The 25,619-nt window shown below is 43.3% G+C and overlaps 1 protein-coding gene across 1 annotated transcript; it reads left to right on the top strand.

Annotated features, from left to right (window-relative positions):
- The first annotated feature begins 233 nt into the window (after positions 1-233).
- Positions 234-25,619, top strand: DAPK3 (death associated protein kinase 3). The gene is made up of 9 exons (XM_030219392.1): positions 234-412; positions 1,104-1,227; positions 7,465-7,825; positions 11,569-11,698; positions 14,124-14,172; positions 14,896-14,922; positions 15,013-15,165; positions 23,972-24,017; positions 24,195-25,619. Exons 2-9 carry the CDS (start codon positions 1,166-1,168, stop codon positions 24,591-24,593), a joined length of 1,227 nt encoding a protein of 408 aa, XP_030075252.1. The 5' UTR covers positions 234-412; positions 1,104-1,165; the 3' UTR covers positions 24,594-25,619.

Genomic DNA, 25,619 nt, shown 5'->3' with positions numbered 1-25,619 from the left:
TATAGTGAGATTTAATAAAAATACTACCAGCAATAAAGAACGACAACTTGGATGCAGCAGCTCATGGGCTTACTTGCTTTGTTTTGAGTGTACGTGGAGGGATGACGGCTGCGTGGGGAAGGGGGAAACAGACTCTATCCTAATTGGCTTCAACGTTTGACGTCACTTCGTCTCCTGTTTCATCCAGCCTCTTTGGATGGACACTTCCTGGAGAGGAAAAGTGCGCGCGGATTTATCAAAACGTGTACGAGCGTAATGACATCACTGGGATGGTCTTGTCTTCTTGATCTTGTTTGTAGGCAGCGTGAATACACACATGGTGACGTCAGCGGGCTGACTGAGCCGGTTTGTGTATGTACTGTGCGGACGAATGTGGCAGGAAGCGGTGAGGAAGGAGGGAAGGCTTCAGCCGGTAAGTACCATCTGCTGGGGAAAGAGACTGGCATCTCTAGATCCATTTAAAGGGGGTTGGAGAGAGACACCCACCACCTCGGTCCCCTGCCTTTGAGACTTTCCCCATTCTTAAACCCCCACCCTGAGAGAAGGAACTGTCTCCTAAATTCTACGATTGAGGGACCCTCTTCTACCTCCTAATTCCCGGCCGGGCCTGAGGGATCCTCCTCTTCCCTCCATCACACCTCTAAATCCCCTGCTTGAGGGACCCCCCCCCCCCCTGCTATTTCCAGCCCGAGACCTCCTCCATCCTTAACTCCCACACCTTGAGGAAGCCGGAAGCGAGACTTCTTTCCACTCCACAGCTCGGGTCTGAGAGTAGAAGACATTTCTCTTTCCTCCATCGCTAACTTCCAGCATGAAGGAAGGAGACTGTTCCCCATTATCCATCTTCAGCCTGAGGGAGGGAGGAGACCCTTTTCCTACTCCCCAGCTCCAGACTGAGATTGGGAGGATACTTCCCTTTGTCCCTAGATTCTTTTGTACTGTCACATTGCTACCCTTTCTTACTTATCAGTACAGATTGGAGTTGATGGTGAAATTGTATAACTTGATACCAGCTCAGTGTCTGTTCAGCTGCAGTTGCTTTCTGCTTTCTCTATTTTGTGAATAATATTACTGGGGGCTTTTTTTTTCTGCTTTAAATCCAGTGTAACCCTTTGAGGGCATTTGAAGTGTTCAGGAATTCTTTGGTTTATTGACATTGGGAGCAATGACGTCCTTCAAGCAGGGCAATGTGGAGGAGCACTATGAGATGGGAGAGGAGCTGGGCAGGTAAGTAAAACGCAGTATGTATGTGGGTGGGTAGTAAAGAGGGTGCAGGGAAGGATTGTGGGCTGAGGTACAATTTGCAGTTCCATCGTCCTTTGATAAAGTTTGGAAGAGGATGATGTATTATGAGCTGGTTCTGTTTTTTATAGATTGACTTTGAGTGTAATTTTTAACAAAACATCAACAGTGTTGCCAAGTTACCCAGTTCTTGAGGGAAAGACCAGTCCTGGATTTCTGTGGTGCATGGTGGGATCTGCAGCACTGATGTCAATAGGGTAGAATCAGGAACTACTAATACCACAATGCAGTAGGATGTAAGTTCAGAGCTAAAATATTTCCTTCCAGGAGCTGCGCTATATTATTTGAGACGTTTGTTTTTTTATCTATTAATTATGCATCATGTGGAGTTTTCAATGCCAAGTTAGGGAGCAGCAAAACTGTGCCAGGTTCCTTGGACATACATTCACACAGATGAACTACTACTTATCATTTCTATAGCGCTACTAGACGTATGCAGCTCTGTACACTGGAACATGAAGAGACAGTCCCTGCTCGACAGAGCTTACAATCTAATTAGGACAGACAAACAGGACAAACAAGAGATAAGGGAATATTAAAGTGAGGATGATAAAATAAGGGTTTTGAGCACGTGAGTAAGGGTTAGGAGTTAAAAGCAGCATCAAAAAGGTGGGTTTTTAGCTTAGATTTGAAGACGGCCAGAGATGGAGCTTGACGTACCGGCTCAGGAAGTCTATTTCAGGCATATGGTGCAGCAAGATAAAAGGAACGGAGTCTGGAGTTAGCGGTGGAGGAGAAGGGTGCAGATAAGAGAGATTTACCCAGTGAACGGAGTTCCCGGGGAGGAGTGTAGGGAGAGATGAGAGCGGAGAGGTACTGAGGAGCTGCAGAGTGAATGCACTTATAGGTCAATAAGAGGAGTTTGAACTGTATGTGGAAATGGATAGGAAGCCAGTGAAGTGACTTGAGGAGAGGGCTAATATGAGCATAACGACACTGGTGGAATATTAGTCGTGCAGCAGAATTTTGAACAGATTGGAGAGAGATGGCTTAGTGGGAGACCTGTGAGAAGCAAGTTGCAATTGTCTAAGTGAGAGGTGATAAGAGTGTGGATGAGGGTTCTGGTAGTGTGCTCAGAAAGGAAAGGGCGAATTTTGCTGATATTATATAGAAAGAAACGACAGGTTTTAGCAGTCTGCTGAATATGTTCAGAGAAGGAGAGGGAGCAGTCGAAGATGACCCCAAGGTTACGAGCTGATGAGACAGGAAGGATGAGAGTGTTATCCACAGAAATAGAGAATGGGGGATAAGGAGAGGTTGGTTTAGGGGGAAAGATAAGAAGCTCAGTCTTGGTCATGTTTAGTTTCAGATGGTGGTGAGACATCCAGGCAGCAATGTTAGACAGGCAGGCTGATACTTTGGCCTGGAGTTTGGCTGAGATTTGTGGTGTGGAGAGGTAGATCTTGGCGTCATCAGCATAAAGATGATACTGAAAACCATGGGATGAAATCAGAGTACCAAGGGAAGAAGTATAGATGGAGAAAAGAAGTGTTCTCTTGTGTTAGGGGTCACAAGACTACAGGTGAGGTAAATTGTTTCATGGCAAAATTGTTTAGGTAACTAAGTTATTGTGGATTGTTTTTCTCCTATACTGCAGGCTGTTTGATAATTTGTTATTGTCATAATTGAAAATGTACCATTTTATATATTTATATTTACACCAATTTCATATACCACCATTCAGAATACATCATGGTGATGAACAGGCAAAAAATTGTGTTCAACGGTACAAATAAAACCAAAAACTGTCACCAACGGCTGGGGTCAGGTGGTGGTGGTGGGGGGGACGAGTAATAGCACAACAATAATATAACCATTTTACCAAATACTGCAAGATACATAGAGGGGCATTTTCAATATGATGTCTAAGTCTGACTTTGGACAGTTTGATCAAAATGTCCAGAATCAGAATAGCAAATATAGCAATTTTCAAAACAGCAAAACATCCATCTTTTTTTTTTTTTAAATGGCCACTTGCTAGATGTTTTTCTGCTCTGTGTGTTTATCTTTTTGGTCCATTTCTGGGGAAAAAAAAAAAAAAGTCCCAAGTGAAAAACGTTCAAAATCAAGCCATTGGGATGTAGGAGGAGCCAGCATTATTCGTGGACTTGCCACACAGATATCCCAGCAGAGCAGTGGCACACCCTAGGGGGCACTGCAGTGGACTTCACCTAAAAGCTACCAGGTAGACATCTTACCGTTGCTCCCTTATGTTGTGTAGTGAACCCTCCAAAACCCAGTAATCCTTATTACTGCAGGTGTCACCTGTATGTGGGTACAATAAGTTTTTTTTTGGTGAGTTTTGGAGGGTTCACGCTTTCCACCACAAGTGTAACAGAGTGAAGTATGGGCCCGGGTCCCCTTCTCCATAGTGCTCTGCACCAACCGCTAGACTGCTCCAGGGATCTGCTTACTGCTTTTAATAGGACTGGCCATAACATTTGAGGCTGGTATGTACTGTTTTTTTTTACATCTTTGGGGGGTCTGCCGGTATCCTGATTCCAAGATGACTGCACGCATATAGCAACGCTGCAGACCATGTTTTTTCCTGAAAATAATTATGCCGAAATGGAGAGGGAAAGCCTCGGTCCGAGCTCCCCTGACGCCTACCTCTTCTTCTATCGGTCCGATGGACAGATTCGCGCAGCCTGTGGGTCAAAACGCACAAGTTGGGAGCGATACCTTAGGAGGTGCTGTGGCTAAGGAGGGCATTATGGCGTCTCTAGGTCTTGAAGTCACTCTGAGCCCCAACGAAAGAACTCCGCCCCCGCAGCCTCAGCGGACAAGCTCCCCCTCCCTGGAATCGGGAGGCCCCGTACCGGAGTGTGAAGGGGAAACCTCTCTGAGTGAAGCTCAGTCAGAACAACTGGCGAGGGAGTCGGAGGGTCAGATTTTACCCTCAGAAAGTAGCAGTCCGAGTTTTTCTGAGGTTGGGGACGCCACGGAATCAGGTCAGATCTTGGATACATTGTTTGGACTACCTCCTGGAACGTTAGTAAAACCAGCAGAGGTAACCCTGAACTCATTGTGGGACTTAATGGCTCAGATGTCCCAAGCCTTTTTTAAGCAAACAAATCTTATGTTACAGAAATCAGTAGAGACTGATAAGAAAGTGGAGAAAAATTCTTTAGATATAAAGACTCTTGAAAAACGTTGTGAAACAATAGAAAAAGAGGTGTCTAAGGTTGAAAATATTCAAGCTACTATTCTTAAAGATGTATCGAACCTTAGGAATAAGGGGGAGATATATGATAATTATATGCGTAGACACAATCTTAGATTTGTAAATTTTCCAATGATGAATATGATTAGTCCACTAGATATGTTAAAAAGATACATGAAAGAGATACTGGAAATACTGGAATCTAATTATCCTCCATTTACTCAGTCTTATTATATTCCACAAAAAGAGAAAGTTACGCAAATACAACAATCACCTTTGAATATAACAGATTTTCTTGAAACATCAATTACAGAGCAGACAACGACAGCAACATTGGTTGCAGCCGTAGCCCTGCTACCGGATAAGCAGTGGATTTTCAGACTTTTCTTTCGACACAAAGAGAAGTTATTCTTGGGACATAAAGTATTATTGTTCCCTGATGTTGCAAGGGACACCCAAAGAAAGAGGAAACAATTCCTCTTGCTAAAACCAGCCGTTTTACATCTAGGAGGAACTTTTTACTTAAAATTCCCATGCAAATGTATTGTGAACTATAATTCCCTTAAATATGTGTTTATGGATCCGAGTCAACTGTCCGCATTCGTGGCTTCAAAAAATGCTATTGGAGTTAAATGAAAATTGTTTTGTACTAGCCTTGCTATATGCTAGATTGCTTTGATTTTTCTCTTTTTTTTTTGTTCCTGTTTTCTCCACCTTAATCTTGGAATCTATATAATGAGGACTTAAGTGCTGTTACTTAATACTGTTGATTATAGTGTATAAATATTTCTTTGACATTTGTGAAGCTATAACACTTCTTATACAAGATTATTCTTGGAAATGTAAGTTAAAATTATAAAATTAAAACAAACAAACAAACAAAAAAACAGGTCTAGCTCAAAACATCTTAGTTTTAGTCCTGGACGTTTTCGTTTTGTTCCATTATGGCTGAAAAACATCCAGGTCTTAGGAACGTCAAAATCCCGCCCCCTTCAGATTTGGACACACTGCAGATGAACTGCATAGAAAAACTTCTGGAAAATGGGTTTTAAAAATACCAATTTGCTGCCACTTTTTAGACGTTTTTCTCTTTTGAAAATGAGCCCCATAGATGCCAGATAAAGACCTATATGGTCTATCCAAGGTGGTGGCCATTGTACCTGCACACATCTGTGCCCTTTTTTAAAGTGTGACGGCCCTTTTAAGTTTTACTTTAATTTCAACCTCTTTCTATATGGGCATACTCTGTGTTCATCACACGCGTTATTTTTGTCCTCACCACCTCCACTTGGAGGGCATCCACCTCCCTCTCTGTGCAAAAGTATTTCCTGATGTTCGTCCTAATTCAACTACCTTGGAACCTCTGTCAACGTTCTCTAGTTTTACTGCTTCCTCATCTCTGAAAAAGATATATTAATACCTTTCAAGTATTTAAACATCTGTATTGTATCTCTCTGTCACTTCTTTCCTCTGGGGTATACATATTCATTTCTTCAAGTCTCTTCTCATACAGCTTTTGGCACACATCCATATCATTTTTGTCACCTTCCTCTGAACTGCTTCAAGTCCTTTTTATGTCCTTATTGAGATACAACCTCTAAAACGTATCACAGTTCTCCAGGTGGGGCCTCACTATTGATTTATACATGGATATTAATACTGCTTTCTTCTGCTGGTTATGCCTCTCTATGCAGCCTAGCCATCCTGGCTTTGACCACCACCTTGTCACATTGTTTCACCACTTTGAGATCCCCAGACACTGCCACTGCAAGGTCCCTCTCCAAGTCTGTGCACATTAGTCTGCTTTGACAAACGGCCATGACTTACAGAGAAACACAACAACAGTCTCTGACCCAAAACTGCAGCTCAAGATTGGAAGTTGAAGACTTTCCCTGGGAAAATACAGAGATTCAGAACATGTATTTATTGCTTCTTAGCATCTTGCATTTTGAGTGGTCCTCCTCAGATCTTTGATAAGATTTTTATATATATAAATTTTATATTTTTTTTGCTGAAGTAGGAGGTATTCTGGAGTAGCTGGCCTTGACATTTTAAGAATGAAAGAATGAGTGTGGGGAAAAGAAACTCTGCAGTAGCAAGACAGGGATCCAGCATGGAAGCAGTAGCAAACCAGTGATGTAATGAAATTGAGGATTTGGAAAATGGCCGAGCTGTGAATTTAGTTGGGCAAGTTGAATCGTGCTCAGTAAACATTTCATTTTTAAAGGTCTGTTCATAACTTTTCCCCCCTCTTTGGAACCAGGAGCCTTATATGGCAATGTAGGCCTCACTGTCTGTCTTTGGGGCTAGTAATGGTGATGTCATAGTGTAAAAATGTAAACCAGCCGGCAGCTTGCAGATTTCCAGACTGAGGAAAAAGCTAATTCATCACAATCTGTGCTCTCTCAAATTGCTTCAGATAGCTTTACCCCTCAGGGATCCTGTAGTGCAGTTCCAAGCTTCATGCTTTGCATAGTTGGGCTTGCATCCTTTTTTTTAATTATTATTCTTATTTTTTCCTCCTTGTAATTAGCAATAGGAAACGGCATCCTATGATCTACCATAGTTCAGGAATGAACCTAAGCTTCTCTAGTAAAAGGTGGAGTCACCCCAGCCAGGCTGGCATGAGCTTTATTTAAAACTTGTTTATGTTGATACTGTGTCTGGTGCCTATGTGTGAGCCGACTCACTGGTTTGGGTCCCAATTAGCAGATAGAGGCTACTACTGCTGCAGAGCCATCTTTGCAAACTTGTATCTAGTCCATGCTTGCACTGATGGCGCAAAGGGATTCTCATGCTGAAAATGAGCCTTTTGGCCTTATTCAGCCTTTTCAAGTGGAAAAGTTAATGAGGTAAAAAGAGATTACCGTGGAACATATGTCTCATTGCAGGTAAGTGGGAGAGGCCTTGTAAAAGTGCCAGGCCAATGCTGGGAAGTTGCTGATAAGAAACAATTCTTTTTATTTGACTCTTAAAAGTTTTTCCTTTTGTTTTCTTAGTGGACAGTTTGCCATTGTGAGGAAGTGCCGTGAGAAGAGAACCAATGTGGAGTATGCAGCTAAGTTCATCAAGAAACGACGCTTGTCCTCCAGCCGACGGGGTGTGAGCCGGGAGGAGATTGAACGGGAGGTAGACATCCTGCGGGAGATCCAGCATCCTAACATTATCACGCTGCACGACATCTTTGAGAACAAGACAGATGTGGTGCTGATCCTGGAGCTGGTGTCCGGCGGAGAGCTCTTTGACTTCCTAGCAGAGAAAGAATCTCTCACTGAGGAGGAAGCCACCCAGTTTCTCAAGCAAATTCTAGATGGGGTGCAATATCTCCACTCAAAACGCATAGCACACTTCGATCTGAAGGTGAGGTTCTGTGTGGGGTCCCTTTGACTTCTCCCCTGCCTCCCATCCCCATGTTGTGCTCATGGGACCATCACAGAACTGTATGTCCTATGCATTTTGCAGTATGGGGGCAATTTCTAAAAGAATGTTTCACACATAAGGACCTTTTATGAAATGCGTGGTGATGAGAAGATATGTACTTTTTATATGACCCATGTGCAGGCATGATCAGGTGCAAAGTGTGGGTGGAATCGTGTGCAGGCATGATCAGGTGCAAAGTGTGGGTGGAATCGCAGTTTATATGAGTTTATAAAATATGTGCAAACATTTACATCTGGTTCTGAGCAGACGTAAATGTCCACAGCTTCAGTCTATAAGTGATTCTGCCCTTCTGCTTCTAATATTTAATAAGGACGCATGGAGGTGTATTTTCAAAGCACTTAGACATACAGAGTTCCATAGTAACCTATGGAACTTTGTAAGTCTAAGGGCTAGATGCACTAAAGTCCTCGGAAGAGCCGTTCCCTTACTGATTCCATAGCGAATCAGTAGGGAACGGCCATGCATCAAGGAAATGGAATGCAAATGAGCTGCTCGTTGTAGCTCACTTGCATTCTCCATTTCCTCGGAAACCAGTCGGCCAGTTGAGCATGCGCAGAGCAGCCAAGCGTTATGCTGGCTGCTCTGTGCATGCCAAGGACGTCCTTTATGGACGTCTTTCACTAAAAAACAAAAAAAGCACGTCTCTGACAAAAAAAAAAGGACGTCGTGCTTCTTAATTTTTACTCTCGCTCTTCTGTTTTAAATCTTCCTTTGAGACATTTTTCCCTTCCTCATCGGCAGCTGAAGAGAGGGCTAATGGACGATTGTGAGGCCCCACCACGGCCTCTCAGCTAATCACAGTGCATTTAGCTGACACCAGTGACAGCTAAACGCACTGTGATTGGCTGAGAGAGACCTGGAGGAGGGGCATAATCAAGCACCTTGAAGAAAAGCCTGTCCTACTCGTCAGGGACGTCCTTCTAAAGTGCCTAACATGGACATCCTTCACTGAACCAAAAAAGGGCATCCCTGACGAGCAGGACGGGCTTTTCTTCATGGGTGCTGGATTATGCCCCGCCTCAGGTCTCAGCCAATCACAGCGCGTTTAGCTGTCACTGGTGTCAGCTAAACACGCTGTGATTGGCTGAGAGGCCTTGGGGGGGGGGGGGCCTCACAATCGTCCATTAGCCCTCTCTTCAGCTGCCGATGAGGAAGGGAAAAATGTCTCGAAGATTTAAAACAGAAGAGCGAGAGTAAAAATGAAGAAGTACGACGTTCTTTTTTTTATTTGTTTTGTTTTGAGTGAAGGACATCCATAAAGGATGTCCCGGACGAGCACTTGGATGTTTTTTTTCCCCCGATTGTTTTTTTTTTTCCTTAAATTTAATTAAGAAGTATGATGTCCTTTTTGTGTTGTTGTTTTGAGTGAAGGACGTCCAAAAAGGATGTCTTTTTGGAGTAGGTTGTTATTATTATTAAGTGAAGGACATCCAAAAAGAACGTCTTTGGAGTGGGGGGTTTTTACAGGTGAAGGACGTCCAAAAAGGATGTCCCTGATGACATTTTTTTTCTTCCGATTCTTTCCTTTGCCCCAACGAGAGGTGTAGACCTCCCATTAGGTTTTCCACTGTAAGGGGATCGGAAAACGGTAGTGCAGCTCATTATAATAGCCTTTGGATCATCTGCATTCCGTTTTCGTTAGCTGCTACCATGATCGGAAAATGGCTCGGAGAAGCCTTGTTCATGCCAGGGTTTGCTACTTGCTCGTTAATCGCTCGTTAAGTTTAGTGCATCTGCCCCCCCCCCCCCCCCCCCCCCCCCGAGTACTTTGAAAATGAGCCCCATAGTGACCTGCAAAGTCTTCACAAATTGGCAGGGTAATTTACACCAGGCTGCCTAAGTTACACAACACATTAATCCATAATTATTGTATTGTTGTCATAGCCTATGCAAGGCCTGTTTCCAGCTTTTAGGGTAAATGGGTTAGGTGGTGAGTGTGCCACCTAGTGGTCAGAGAAATGTAAATGGTGGCGTCTGGTTCTGAGTGGCAGAAGGTTGGTTTAATCTTGGCATCTGTGTGGGAACTGATGTGGGTAAAAACAAAGCAGATGCAAGTGCTTGTTGGGAGCACTAGGCCTGAAAGTTTTGCTGTGAAAGTCAGATAGGGCAGCTGTGAGAGAAATCTGGTTGGGGATGTTGTAAAGGTGGCCTTCAAAGTAGATGAGGAGATGTGCCAACAATTGGCCAGACTAAAGGTGCAGGGCTCATGTTCTAGTTCCACTGGTCAAAGACTATTGGAATAGCTGGGCTGGACTGGAAGGGGAAAGGATTAAACATGAGCAGAGTTGTTTTTATTTTCAGGGGGCACTCGGTGATACTGAGTACTTGGGCTTATTTTCAGGGGGTAATTGGTGATTCTGAGTACTGACACCTTTTCTATTGCCTGCTAAGATTGACTCGTGGTCTTTAAAGTATAATACAGATACACACACAGCCTCCCATGGGAGCAGTAGCAGCATCTTCAGCCAATCTGAGGAGGTGCATGCTACAGCTAGCACATAACTCCCAGACCTAGGCTACAGGCTGAACCCTCCAGAAAATAAGGGTAGAAAAATGAAAATATTTTTTGGTATAGTGTTCTGAACATGCCAGCTTTGGAAATATGAATGTGCAGCAGCTTTGATATTGTGTATTTTTGCAGAAATGCATTTCTGTTTGTTTTTCCAGTGCTGTTGTAAAGCAGGTAGAGTCTGGCTTTTTTTCCAGTATAGTTTTATCTGCACATTTCTCTTTCTAGTATGTGGTCATTATTCTGTATTTGGTAAAGTTGTATCCATATTTTGTATATATCACCCAAATCGAGGTATTTTGTGAGCATGCAATATCTGTAGGGATTTGTTGCCCTCTGGCATGTTCTCTTTTTCCAACAAGCTGTGTGCTGTAGACTTTTTGCAATGTTGCCTTTACATAGCCTCTGTAACTGTTTGCAGGGGGAGTGGTTATTGTAGGGGTGGGTCCTTCAGTGGTCACCTTGCCCTTTAAGCAGGGCTGATGCTAGACATTCAGGGGCCTGGGGAAGGGGCCCCAAAAGCTTGCCTTCAGCCTATGCCTCCTTTAGCTTGAGGCAGGTTTGGGACCCCCTATGGTATGGGGGCCCAGGACAATTGCCCTGTTTGCCACCCCTTAATGCTGGCCCTACCTTTAAGCAGTGCTCCTCAAACCTTTTCCAGCCATGACTCCACCAAAGCATGTCATCATGATGTGCCTTTTGTAGTCCCCGTCCATGGTTATAATCCACAGTTTGGGAAGCGTTTCCTTAAGGACAGCCTGGCATGTGAGTACTGGCACCTCTTTTTTTTTTTTTTGCTAGGGAAAAATTAGTGAAGATGAGGAATAAAAGCTTTAGCTAGTTGTAACTGGGGCCAGTTCTGATGGAACTAGAAGATCAAAAGAACAAAAAGAAGCTGTTAGGCTCAGAAAAGCCTGATGCCAAGAGGCCTCACTGGAGAGGTAAACTACAGAGAAAAACTCAAGTTGATATTTGCAAAGCTCTCAGGTTTGAAGGAAGAACTTGTCAAAAGGGTGAGGGTTGCATGTTTTTGACTTTGTTTTTCTTTTTAATCCTATATACTAGGAACTAAAGCTGAGAGAGCTTAGTATTAAAGCAGCTTGATAAGAGCTCTACCTGTTAATGACCAAGTACCTTCTCCGTCTCTCCCCAGCCAGAGAATATCATGTTGTTGGACAAGAATTCCCCCAGCCCCCGCATTAAACTCATTGACTTCGGCATCGCTCACAAGATCGAAGCAGGGAATGAATTCAAGAATATCTTTGGGACTCCTGAGTTTGTAGGTATGCATTAGCCTTGCCTGGAAGATAGAGTGTTATGGATAAGCTTCCAGAGGACAGGTGGGTTAACAATTAACCCTGTAGATTGGGGTTTGCTACCTCTTACTCTTAGAGCAAGCAACAGGGAGTGATCTCCCCTGTTGAGATCTTTCCCCTCCTTCCTAAGTCAGGAGTGGACACCCCAGTCAGTTTTTCAAGATTTCCACAATGAATATGTAGGAGATCTAATTGATTTGCATGTATTGCTTTATTTATTGTATAAGTCTTGAAAACTCAACTGGGTTGTGGCCCTTGAGGGCCATGGTTGCCTACTCCTGTTCTAGGCGATCTGAATTGACTGCTGTTGATCCAGCGTGGCACTAATTATATTCTTGTGAATTGGGGAGTGGGCTTAGGAGAAATACAACCTGTCCAAAAGCAAAACTGAATTTTATTTCTTTAAACCTCTAGGGACCTCTGTTGGTACTGTTGGTGCTGAACTCCAAGTTCTTCTTTCTGATTTAGCATTCACTTCCAGTGTGCTTTGTCTGCACTTTTTGATCTGTTGTATCAGGCCCTGCTAAAATTTAACGACTCGCTAACAGCCAGCGATGCACAAAGGGGATCCCGTGCAAATGAGCTGCATGGATCCCCCTTTGTGCATCCTCGCTGTTTGCGAGTTTGAGCTGTCAAGTGGATTTGACACTGCTGTCAGATCCATTTGACATCTCTGATGCACTGGACCTCCCCGATCTGACACTTGTTTTTAATTTACCCTGGTGGTCCAGTGGACCCTGACCTCCCCAATCTTTTTTTACAGTGGACCATGACTCCCCCCCCCCCCCCCCCCGTGACCCCATAAACCTTTTTTTTTTTTTTAAGTTTCCATGGTTGTCCAATGGACAGAACCTCTTCCCCTCCCTGTACCTTTACAACAAGGTGGAGGCAGGAGCAATGGCTCCTGCCTCGGGCCAGCCCGTAATAAATTGGTGGTGCCCAGGCCCTGCCCAGTGCATTCTGGGATGCACTGGGCAGAGCTAAACACCATATAAGGAGTTTTTTCCCTTGTATGGTGTTTAGCCTGGGCAGGGCCGGGGCACCATCATTTTGTTCTGGGCAGGCAGGAGGGAGGACTGTTGCTCCTGCCCTCCTGCCTCCAACTTGTTGTAAAGGTACAGGGAGGGGTGGGGATGTGGGTTGAGTGTGGGAGGGGAGGGGTGGGGATGTGGGTTGAGTGTGGGAGGGGAGGGGTGTGTGCCTGCGCAGGGGAAGGGGTTTGGTCTATTGGACCACCAGAGAAATTTAAAAAAAAAAATTCAGGGGGGGGGGGGGTGCTGGGAAGTGAGAGGTAGGAAGCACAAGCAGGCAGCTTGTTATAGCTTCCTGCTTGTGCTTCTCTCCTCTCTGACAGCTCCAGAGCAGTTGTAAAATTTGCTTATTAAATTAGGGCTACTCTGGAGCTCTGCATCCCTTGGAATACAGATTAGGCTATGAATAAGCTCATTAGAATACTAATGAGCTCGTTGTAATACATTTGCATGGGGTTCTCTGTGGCTGCTAACGGCACACGTTAGAGCCACTGAAACCCCCTTTGTACATTACTAGCTACGTAAATGTTTGGTTTAGACTGACTAGAACCAGTCTAAAGCAAATGTTAATAGCGCGGTAAGCTTTGTGCATCTGGCCCTCAGTCTTTTAAACCTCCATTCCTAATGCAAACAGAGAAAGCTCAATCCACAAACAGATACCTACATGATGGAGCTGTTCCCCTATATTTTCACATTAAATGCAGTCAGAAGATGATGGTTCTTGGATTTGGAGTGCAACGAGATCCTTTATCCATTCCTTTTGTCTCCTCCATCATGAGCACTTGGTACAGTACCAGTATAAACCAAAGCTGTAGTACTTCTTCCAGCAACAGAACCACTTTGGAGGTTTAGTAGCTCAGCGCCCTTGTACCAATGTCTCGTGGCTCTATTTGTACGTATTGATGGTGCCTCTTTGTCTTCACTTGTGGAGGGGTGGAAATTCAGAAGTCACTCTCTGCAGTAACAGGATCTCCACCTTGAGGAGCCTTAGTACTTTTGTTCTTGGGGGTGAAAATATTCTGGGAGCCAGAATTCCCGGACACTTATTCAGAAAAGAAGAAAGAAAAAAAGGAACCGTGAAACAATCCAAACAAAGTACAGAGAGCAATTCCTTGGTTCTTGCAATGTTTTTCTGGCATTTAAAATGTTAAAATATCTGATCACCCAACTCTAGACTGCTAGGAAGTACTGTAGAAAATGGTGGTGGTGTGTGTGTGTGGGGGGGGGGGGGGGGGGTCCGTTTGGCAACATCTTTAGGTTAACCTTTATAAGTGAAACACTGATTTCCTAGCTAGTGTTTTCAACAGCCCCTAAGATCACTCACTCTGTTGTTATTTTTTTCCCCCCTGATTTTATTCAAGCCCCTGAAATCGTGAACTATGAACCATTGGGCCTGGAGGCTGACATGTGGTGAGTAATAGGATGCCCAAGCATAGGGGTGTGTACTGATGGAGTAAATAATTGAACAGGTCAGGACCGTGGGCCTTTTTAAGAGTTTATGTGTAAAGAATTTTGTTTGACTTGTTTTTTTTTATTCAGTCTCTGCAAATAAAAAATTATGCACATGGAAAATTGGAGCTGTTGGATATAACCCTAAGTAGTGGTTTTTCTTTTGAGCTGCATGCTCTGCAGCTCTCCAGGCTAATTCAAAGCCCTTCCTGACTGTTAGAATAATTAACAAATGGTTGGGTACAGGATAGAACAGTTGATCTAGTCTGGGAGTTGAGATGTGACTGAGCATTTTTTACTCGGTAAACCTGGTGTGCTTTTATACCGGAATGGGGTGTGTTGTGGGTTTTTGTGTATAGCAGCTGCACTGTGTGAATGTTTTTTTTATAAGTGAACTGACTGAAAGCATTTCCTGACTTCATCCTGCCTCCTTAATGTGCACTGGGCAGGAAAGCTTCCACAGAGCCTTGTCTGTGTGTGTTGTATGTTTCTTCACTGTATGGTCGTGGACTTCAGAATGAAACAGGAAGCCTCCCTCTTTGCATTTGTAAGAAAAGAGGAGAGTTGCACTTGAGACTGAGAGTGAAAATAAATTTACCTCTTTGAAATTAACTGGCATCCTCTGAAGTGAAAGGATTTGACAGAGATCCTCATGACTTAATACCTCTCTCTGTTTTCTCGCAGGAGCATTGGGGTGATCACATACATTCTGTACGTATGACTATAATTAACGCATTTAGATTTAAGTGCGTCATCCTAGGGTTATCTCACAAAATGTGGATATATGTTCTGTTGTTGCAGCTTAAGTGGTGCCTCTCCATTCCTTGGGGAGACAAAGCAAGAAACACTGACCAACATTTCAGGTGTGAACTATGACTTTGATGAGGAGTATTTCAGTAGCACCAGCGAACTGGCCAAGGACTTCATTCGTCGATTGCTGGTCAAAGACCCAAAGTAGGAACTTTACCATTACATAAAAAACACACTGTCATACCAGGTTTTATTTATTGTGGGACAATAACATTGATGGGTACTGGTAGGTCAAGAGAGGTCTTTTTTCATCTGCGGTCTTTTTTTTAAATATTATTATTTTATTATTTATCAAGTTTACAACTCAGTATCTCCATTCAGTAAGATAAGAAGAAATAAAGAAACAATGTATAATACATTAACAATAAACAAAGGAAAAACTAGAAATTACAATCTTCGTCCTCAAAAAAATAAAGAAAATAGATCAAGATGGATGGAAAAACATCTGTGGGCTTTTTTCTTTTGCCAGGCAATCTCCAGTGGTGTCAACAGTGGGATTCATGATGGTCTGAGAGTGTGGGGAGAGTTAACCTCTCTATCTTATCCAATCTTCTTTCATGCCATTCATTTATAAACTTTTTATATTGTGTCACTGGCACAGCTGTCTGAAGTGGTCTGCGATAATACCAGATTTCCAGTAATCATGTCTATCGACTCATCAGCAAATCCTCATTGCCTCCACCTCTCAGGGTGACCTTACTCCACCTCAGTAGGGAAAAACACTTTTACCAGCCGTTTCCTGACATTCATCCAGAGGGAGGCTTTTTCATAGCACAGAGACCTAACCCTATGAATAGCCTGATTAGAAGAAATCAGTGATTTCCCTGAAGAGATCTTAAAATTCCACTATAATCAATCCACCAAGTAACTGGCTTTTTACTTTTGTAGAATTAAAAAAAACATCAATATCTTGAACTTTAATTTGTTCTTTAATGTGAAGCTTTTGCAATTCCACTGACAAAGGTTGTAACTTTCCTCTCATAACAGTCTGAGCTGAAGTGGAATCTGTAAATGTCTAATGACCCTTCCTGGCAAACCCATATACAAAACATTACAGTAATGCATGCATACATACAGTACAGAGTTACAAGACTAGGGATATTTTTTAACTGCTTAACTAGATGCAGTGCTATCTAAACCTTAAAGATTATGCGTAAGTCCATTTTAATTCCCAGATTACACAAATTGGGCCTTAATGGGAGGGAGAGCTGGTCAGTATGTAGCAAATCCTTAAACATTCCTGAAGCCACTCCTCCAATACTTTACACTTCTGACTTAGTGCATTAGGATTATAATATTGCTATCTTTTAGCCACCTCTCAGTTTAACTCTGACGTAAATTCACTGCAGTCAGGGTCACATTGGGATCTTGGCCAAGTGCATGTCATTGGTGGGTAAAAAGCAGCAGACCCAAATGCTAATCTGGCCCACGGTTAAAAAGAAAAAAAATTAACCCAGCCCTTGATCTCCTTTCCTAATCTTTTGCTGGCGCATACTACTTGGCGGTTTTTGGTTTCAAGATCAACATGAACAAAACTAAAGCTTTAAATGTTAACTTGCCCCGAGTGGTTCTGGACTCTCGTCAGTCTTACTTTCCCTTCTGATGGATCCCGCGAGGGCTTTGGTACTTGGGTGTTCTTCAGACTCCTTCTTACGCGGACTTGTTTTCAGCTAATTACCCCTCCTTGTATCGAGATCTGGAGCGTTGGGATAGGTTTGAGTTATCATCATTGTTTGGTCGTATAGCCACGGTCAAGATGATTATTCTGCCCTATTTGTTGCACCTGTAACAAGTTCTTCCCTTCGATTGTCTTGGGGGTTTCTCTCTAGTTTGCAGGACCTGCTGCTCGTTTCATTTGGCACAATAAAAGACAGCGTCTTCCCCGCTCCATTCTTTATAGAGATAAGAGAAAAGGAGGTTTGGGGGTTCCCAGTGTTTTCTGGTATTATAGAGCAGCTCAGGCACATGCAGCACTGGAATGGTTTCAGGCGCAACCTCATAAGCATTTGGAATAGGTATTTGTGGGCTCCTGTCTCCTGAGATTTCTAATATCACCAACTCCCTGGAGATCTTTGTCGCTCTATTTCCACTACCTTTTACTATTAGGATAGTTTGTTCTCTAACCCTGATTGGGTTCTATCCCATCTCGCCCCTTTAGCTTTTAATCCCTTGTTCCCTCTGGGTCTCGTTCTTGGCCCCTTTACTCAATGGCTTTCCCAAGGTTTATCTACTTGGGGTCAACTGTTTGATGATGACGCTTTGCTTTCATTTGCCTCTTTGACAGAGGACTATCAGATTTTATCCCATGAACTGTTGGCCTGTACTCAGCAGCTCTGTTTCCTCTCTTTGCCCTCGATCGTGGGTGCTCTAGGAGGTGTATATAGGGCACTCCCTTCTTGCCTCTAAGGGGGGGAGTTGAACAGAAGAGACTAAAAAAAGCAAGCCCTTCTTTCAAAGGAAAAACACTTTAGAGTTCAGTTTGTCTCTCTTATAATAATGCTAAAATTTATTAGAGTAAATAAAGGGTTACAATAACATTTCTTTTATCCCAGTATTACAGAAAATTGAATTCTTATTTATATCAGTATAAGGAAAATAAATCTCTCTCTCTGTGTATGTTTCCTTTGGAAGCTTAACAAAACCTGACTACCACAAAATGTGCTTGTCAGATTACTGAAGCCCAATTTTACATAAGTAATGCCATACTGGGAAAAGACCAAGGGTCCATCGAGCCCAGCATCCTGTCCACGACAGCGGCCAATCCAGGCCAAGGGCACCTGGCAAGCTTCCCAAACGTACAAACATTCTATACATGTTATTCCTGGAATTGTGGATGTTTCCCAAGTCCATTTAGTAGCGGATTATGGACTTGTCCTTTAGGAAACCGTCCAACCCCTTTTTAAACTCTGCTAAGCTAACCGCCTTCACCACTTTCTCCGGCAACGAATTCCAGAGTTTAATTATACGTTGGGTGAAGAAACATTTTCTCTGATTTGTTTTAAATTTACTACACTGTAGTTTCATTGCATGCCCCCTAGTCCTAGTATTTTTGGAAAGCGTGAACAGACGCTTCACATCCACCTGTTCCACTCCACTCATTATTTTATATACCTCTATCATGTCTCCCCTCAGCTGTCTCTTCTCCAAGTTGACTAGCCCTAGCCTCCTTAATCTTTCTTCATAGGGAAGTCGTCCCATCCCCGCTATCATTTTAGTCGCCCTTCGCTGCACCTTTTCCAATTCTACTATATCTTTCTTGAGATGCGGCGACCAGAATTGAACATAATACTCAAGGTGCGGTCGCACCATGGAGCGATACAACGGCATTATAACATCCTCACACCTGTTTTCCATACCTTTCCTAATAATACCCAACATTCTATTCACTTTCCTAGTCGCAGCAGCACACTGAGCAGAAGGTTTCAGTATATTATCGACGACGACACCCAGATCCCTTTCTTGGTCCGTAACTCCTAACGTGGAACCTTGCATGACGTATCTATAATTCGGGTTCTTTTTTTCCACATGCATCACCTTGCACTTGCTCACATTAAACGTCATCTGCCATTTAGCCGCCCAGTCTCCCAGTCTCGTAAGGTCCTCTTGTAATTTTTCACAATCCTGTCGCGATTTAACAACTTTGAATAACTTTGTGTCATCAGCAAATTTAATTACCTCGCTAGTTACTCCCATCTCTAAATCACTTATAAATATATTAAAAAGCAGCGGTCCTAGCACAGACCCCTGAGGGGTCAATCACTTAATGCCTTATATTTTCTCTCTTACTTATCTGGTATTCTTCAACTCTGATCTCTAAGGTCACCGTCACATAATTCTGTTTCTTTGGTATTTTTCTCAAATATCACTTGCCCTTTGTAACCTCCTTCCCTCGAATACTTATCACTCATACTTGTCCTTCACTGAAAATGTTCCTGTGTTACGTTCAGAGCCTGTTTGAAACAAACAGACGCTTGTTAAAGTTTATGGCCCATTACTAGGGCTAAGCAAGCCTTTCTATGGTCTGTGAGAAAACCAAGAAGACACAAGCTAGCTAATTGCCCTACTAGATCATAGATAAGGGAATGTTATATATACAAAGCTGACTGATGTACAAATCCAGACAGCTCTAAACATCGGATTTATGTGAAGACTAGTAAAAAAGGCCCATTTCTCAAAAAAATGAAACGGGCACTAGCAAGGCTATCTTGTAATGGTGATTATGTTTTTAAGGCTCTCGGCGAAGCGATTTCTCCTCTCTCCCCTGTCCTCCCCTCTGTGCAGCAATTCTCCTCTGCCCTGCCCTCCCATCCGTGTCGCGTGATTCTCTCCTCCCATCCGTGTCCATCGATTCTCCTCTGCCCTGCCCTCCCCTCTATGTCCTGCGATTCTGTCCTCCCCTCCATGTCCAACGATTGTCCTGTGCCCTGCCCCTCCCATCAGTGTCCCGCAATTCAGCCCTCCTCAGCGATTCTCCTCTGCCCTGCCCTCCCATCCGTGTCCCGCTATTCTTTCCTCTCCTCCCACCCATGTTCATCGATTCTCCTGCCCGGCCCTCCCCTCACCTCGATGTCTCACGATTCTGTCCTCCCCTCCATGTCCTGCGATTGTCCTATGCCCTGCCCTCCCATCCAGCATTCCCTGCAGGCAGGTTGGGCTCGAGTCCCCTCCCCTCCTACGTTCTGTTGCCTTCACTTGCTTGCCTTGTGTTGGTAACATCCTGATGTCAGCTCACCTCCAGCGTTCCCTTCCCTTTCACTTTTCCGCCCTCCTCCGACGTCATTTCGTCTTTACGCGAGGGCGAGACAGTGAGAGTGAATGGAACGCTGGAGGCTTGCTGACGTCAGGATGTTATGAACCCAACCAGCCAGCCGTAGAACGTTGATGCTACAAATGATTATATTAGATTCCCGGGGTACACTTGGCCTGATTACTTTCCTCTACTGGTATTTATGATCTCTTATGTGCCCTTATACTTTACACTGCCAGAGTTGTCAGCGTGAGCTGGTGATACCTCTTGGGGATGATGAGTGGAAGCCTTTACAAAAGGGGTTGCTTAAGGTATCTGTTTCAATGCCATTTAAAGAAAATGCGGTCAAAATTATGTCTAGATGGTATCTTATCCCTATGCATTTTCAGCATATTATACTGGCACTTCCTCTTTATGTTGGAGGAGTTGTGGGGAATCTGGCACAGTGAGCCATTTTTGATGGACATGTGTGAAGGCCAGGGCATTTTGAAGAGTGGTTCAGCTCCAACTCCAGAGTCCCATCTGGTGGTCCCTGGTGTACATTTTGTTTCGGCAATATGAACAGAAGAACGGGGGCCTTTGCAGTTTCACAAACAAATGAAACACGTAAAGGTGACAAAAACAAAAGTCTAGACAATGTCTAATAGTAAAAAGGATTATTCAAAACATCCCAAGAAGCCACTGGCCCTTAAGTGATCTCAGTCTCTTGTGGTCTGTCACGATATGAGTGCTACAAAAAACCTAATTGAATGAAAAATGTGCTTAACAAGATAATAAATTTTAAATTTTGGAAAAAGGAGGACAAGACCTCATAAATTGTCTGTGGACTTTTATCTATAATAGAAGATTATGGTCTCAACAGACTTTCACATAATCATCGGTCAAAAAACCTCCCTATCTTACCTAATGAAACTTTATTTAATTAAATCATTTTTTTCTCTGTGTTTTTTTTATAAAATTGGCAGAGCATACTAAATGTCCAGCACTTATCTCAGTAAATCCCAGCAGGTTTCCCATTTCACCATAAGGCTTCTTCAGGGGAAGTGGGGTGTGTTTGTGTTGTGGTAGTCATTTTGTTGCTCAAGCTTGCTCAGCATAAATACACCACCCGTTGGGATTTACTGAGATAATTTTATGAAAAAACAAATAGAAAAAAATGATTTAATTAAATAAAGTTTCATTAGTTAGGGTATGGAGGTTTTTTGACCAATGATTATGTGAAAGTCTGTTGAGACCATAACCTTCTATTATAGATAAAAGTCTGCTTAATAGTTGCAGACAATTTATGAGGTCTTTTTCTCCTTTTTCACAAATTTAAATTTTTATTATCTTGTTAAGCACATTTTTCATTCAATTAGCGGGTCTTTTACTAAAGCTTAACTTGAGTCATGTGCAGCAAGGCCCATTTTATTCCTATGGGCCCTGCTGCAGATAACTCGAGCTGTTTTAGTAAAAGACCCCCTTAGGTTTTTTTTGTAGTTACTGAATAATTTGAGTAGTTTTTGAATGAACATTCCTCTGTGATATCCTGTATGCTTTGAGTGCTGCCTGGGTTACTCTAGCTGGGAACAGTGGACTGTTCTGTCCTTGGTGAACTGGTTTAACAAACTTTGGTGTATCTTTGACATGGAATGCCTTCTAGCTGTTTGTCACCATACTCTAGCTAAGTGGGAGGCATTTGGGAACCTTTCCTGATGTGTTGTTCAGTTTTATTGTTGGGTTCGGAGTTTTGCTTGTACCCTTCTAAGCTGACCTTTCTATTGCTTGGGGTGGGTTGGGGGTGAAATTCTTATTTTTGAAAATGGAAAAATGTTTAGAAGTTCTAGTGTTTACACATTTGCTACCCTTGGCTGGGGCTGTTATTTCTATCTTCTTGCATATGTTTCTCTTGTTGAGATGTGATTTTGTTTTGCTTATATATTTTGGTTGCTTTGTAATGACTCCTGCCTTTTGGTTTTCAATAAAGACTTCTCAAAATTAAAAAATATATACAGTGCAGTCTGCTTAAGTGCAAGGGTGTGGGACCAAAGAAATACATGCAGTTAACCGGAACGTGCACTTAACCGTTGTGACCCAAAGAAGCTTGACATCTGATAAACACATGTACAGTACTGTTTATTATTATACGTACAGTATACAGTCTCCGTTAACTGACGTTAGGCTTACTTGAAGTAATGAGTCATAGTCCTTTGTACACTATTGGGTCTGTGAGTTCCATAGACTACGTCTGCCAGCCGGTAAAAACTGTCATAGCACTGACATCCAGAGACTCTGCAACGCTCTTGCAAATGTGACAGGAGGTTGTTGAATTTCGTCAGCATTTGCCTCGCTGCTCATTTTATCATCTGTTTTATCATCAGCCGTTGCCTGCATGTAGGCGCATATCTCGACATCAGTGCTGTCGTCAGCTGTTTTTTGTAGATTGTAATCAACAGCTACGTAGTGATGAAACTCTTCAGTAACACCAGCTGGGATGTCAATAGCCTGTTCATCTGACGCGTTTGCAACAGCTGCATCTGTTTCCTCCCTCGCCACATCCTTAACAAAGCTTGCCCATTTGTAGCAGTTCACAATGGTTGCCTGTGTGACATGATTCCAGGCTTCTTTCTGCATATGTAGGGAATCCAACAGTGAAAGATTACGAGCCAGTTCAACAGCACGTTTATCCTTGCCAGTCTGGTCATCCATAACGCTCATCAGATGACGTAGCACAAGAGCCCGATAATGTTTTCTGAAATTGGCTATTATGCCCTGATCCATAGGTTGGATCAGAGAGGTAGTGTTTGGTGGCAGGAAGGCCACCTTGACGTTAGACAGCCTGACATCATCACTGTGTGCAGCACAATTATCACAAAGCAACAAAATCTGACGCTTTTGTGCCCGCATTCTAGTGTCTAACTTCTTTAGCCACTGCTTCCAAATTTCCCCAGTCATCCATGAATTTGCATTAGCCTCGTATGACACAGGAAGTCACTTAACTTTCTTGAAGCAACGGGGCTGTTTGCTCTTTCCAGTGATGAGTGGTTCCAACTTCTCACTCCCATCCATATTGCAGCAAAGGAGGATCGTCAGTCGGTCTTTCGACGTTTTACTTCCGGTAGTTTTGGCTTGTTTGAATGCAAGTGTTCCATCAGGAATTGCTCGCCAGTAGAGACCATTTTTGTCAGCATTGAAAGTGTCACGAGGTGCAAACTCGTTCAAGATGGTAGGAAGAACTGAAACAACCCAATTTTCAGCACCAAAAGTCATCAGCGTCTTGTTTTTCACCATGCTGTTTCTTGAATTTTATGTTGTTCCTCTCCTTCCATCTTTCCAACCATCCAACAGTGGCTTTGAATTCAGTTAGTCCAAGACTTTCAGCTAGCTGATTAGCTTTCTCCATAAGCAGTGGACCACTGACAGGAAACTGTCTGCTCATGACTTGAGAAAACCACCGAACAAGAGCATCTTCTACATCCTCAACTTTTCCCGCCCGTTTACGTTTCCTGTGTGGATTTGTATTGTTTTGCCAGTCTTTCTGCTTCAAGATACGTGAAATTTGACTGGTATTGACACCATATTCTTTAGCAATAGATGCTTGACTTTGTTTTCTAATTTTTTAAAAACTTCTATTCGTTCAGCCACTGTTAGTCTTATGGTTGCGAGATGATGACGACGACAACTCCAGTGTACACTCTAACAACTTTCTTTCGCTTATTCTGCCTGTGGCAGCTAACCAACGAGATTTCAAATTTACTGCCCCTTTGTCAGGTGCCAATCGGCTTCCATATTCCATGCGTGTGCTTATGCGGAGTCTTTCCTGCAGAGGAGCGGTCTTAAACCATGCATATAAGCGAATCTTGCACTTATCAGTGGTGCGCTAAACCGAAGTTTGTCCCCGTAGAAATTGATGGCGCCTAAAACGGGACCGAAGTATGGCATGCAGTTAAACAGAGCATGCGCTTATCCGATGTGCACTTAAATGGAGTGCACTGTATATATATTAAAAAGGAGAGGTGATAGACACTTGGTTTGGAGATGCCTGAGTTAGTCTTTTCATTTCTTTTTTATTAATTATAGATCACAGCCTCCCCCTTCCCACTTTCTTTGGTCCAGGCCCCTTAGTCCATCTTCTCCTCTATAATAGGAAACTGAAGTGGACACTGGGAGGAGTTATGGTGATGGACACTTTTTGTTTAATGCTGGTCCACTTTGTTGTTACAGAAAACGGATGACCATAGACCAAAGTCTGGAGCATCCATGGATTAAGGTAAAACTACAAACTGATATAAAATTTATTCGGTCCAGTGCTGTTGAAAAGCTTCTTTGCATTGATACTGAGGTTATTTTTATGTATTTATTTTTTTTGTTTTCTCTTAATGCACCAAGGTTGTTTTCTCAGAAGTGTCGTACCACTGAGCTATTCCTATTTCTGAATTCCTTGCAGGCAATTAAGAGGAGGAATGTCCGGAACGAGGATAAAGGCAAGAAGCCGGAGCGCCGACGTCTGAAGACAACACGCCTGAAGGAGTACACCATCAAATCTCACTCCAGCATGCCCCCCAACAATACCTATGTTAACTTTGAGAGATTCTCCAAAGTCATGGAGGAGATTGGCGCAGCAGAAGAGAGTCTACGGGAGCTGGAAAAAAACAAGCGGTCCTTTCGGGAGGACATTGAAGCTCTGCTTTCGATCTATGAAGAAAAGGAGTCCTGGTACAAGGAAGAGAATGAGAGCATTGGTCAGGACTTGAGGCAGATCAGTCAGGAGCTGCAGAAAACAGAATCTCTCAAGCAGCAGACCCAGGAGGAGATGAAGAGCACGCTGCTATCTGCCAATGGCTAAAGAGGGCGCTTTGGCCGGCTGGAGAACCGCTATGAGGCACTAGCCAAACAGGTGGCTTCAGAGATGAAGTTTGTAGAAGAGCTGGTTAGGTTGATCGAGCAAGAGAAGATGCAGAGCTTGGAAGGGAATGCTGGCATGCGTTAGTCATTGTTTCCCTAAATGGGTTTTCAGGGCTACCACAATGAGTACGCATGGGAGAGATTTGCATACACCGGGTCTCCAACGCATGCAAATCTGTTTCATGGTGTAAGAAGGAAATGAGTTTACCATACCCGGTTAGAATATAATGTCTGGCATGTTTCTGGGACTTGATAGTTTTCACCACAGAACCAGGGAATCCGTGATGTTATGGTGATGGCTCTCTAGGTTTTCTTTTTACACTCAAGCTCTGATCTTTCTTCATCTGCTCTTTAAGTCTTGAATGTTGGCATCCAGCAGCTGAGCTCCCACTGTGGACTCTGGCAGCTCAGGGTCCAGTGTGTGATTCTGCCAGGCAGTTTCAAGCTGAGAGCCTTACATGATACAGAATATCCCTTCATGTATCATCTTGAAGGTTACACATGGCACCAAGGTAGCTGAGTAGCATCAGTGTTTATGGCCCTTTGCTTGCCAGGCTCAGTAACATTCCAATTCAGAAACACAGCAGCTGTCTAATTGACCTTGTTAATGAACTGGTCTTAGGAATTGGTGGCAGTCCAAATATTGTCTGTGAGGTTTTAGGAGCTTCAAAACACAGGAAAGGGGATTTGCATGTTCTATAGCTTCCTTCCATTTTCCCATAACTCACATCTTGAATTTGCATTAAATCCTTGGTTTTCATTCCTAGTCCTTAAGGAGTGTCAACAGGCCAGGTTTTTGAGATATCCATAATGAATATGCATAAGAGAGATTTGCATGCCATGTTCATTAAGGATATCCAGAAAAAGTGGTCCTCAAGGACTGGGAGTGAATATCACTGCATTAAATACTTTGAAATAAGGGGAGGGGGCAGTGGTGTACCAAGGGCGGGGTGGTGGGGGCGGTCCA

Source organism: Microcaecilia unicolor, chromosome 11, assembly GCF_901765095.1.
Source record: "Microcaecilia unicolor chromosome 11, aMicUni1.1, whole genome shotgun sequence".
In the NCBI taxonomy this organism is placed as follows: Eukaryota; Metazoa; Chordata; class Amphibia; order Gymnophiona; family Siphonopidae; genus Microcaecilia; species Microcaecilia unicolor.
Note: the sequence above shows the minus strand (reverse complement) of the source record. Positions and strands in the feature narration are given on the sequence as shown.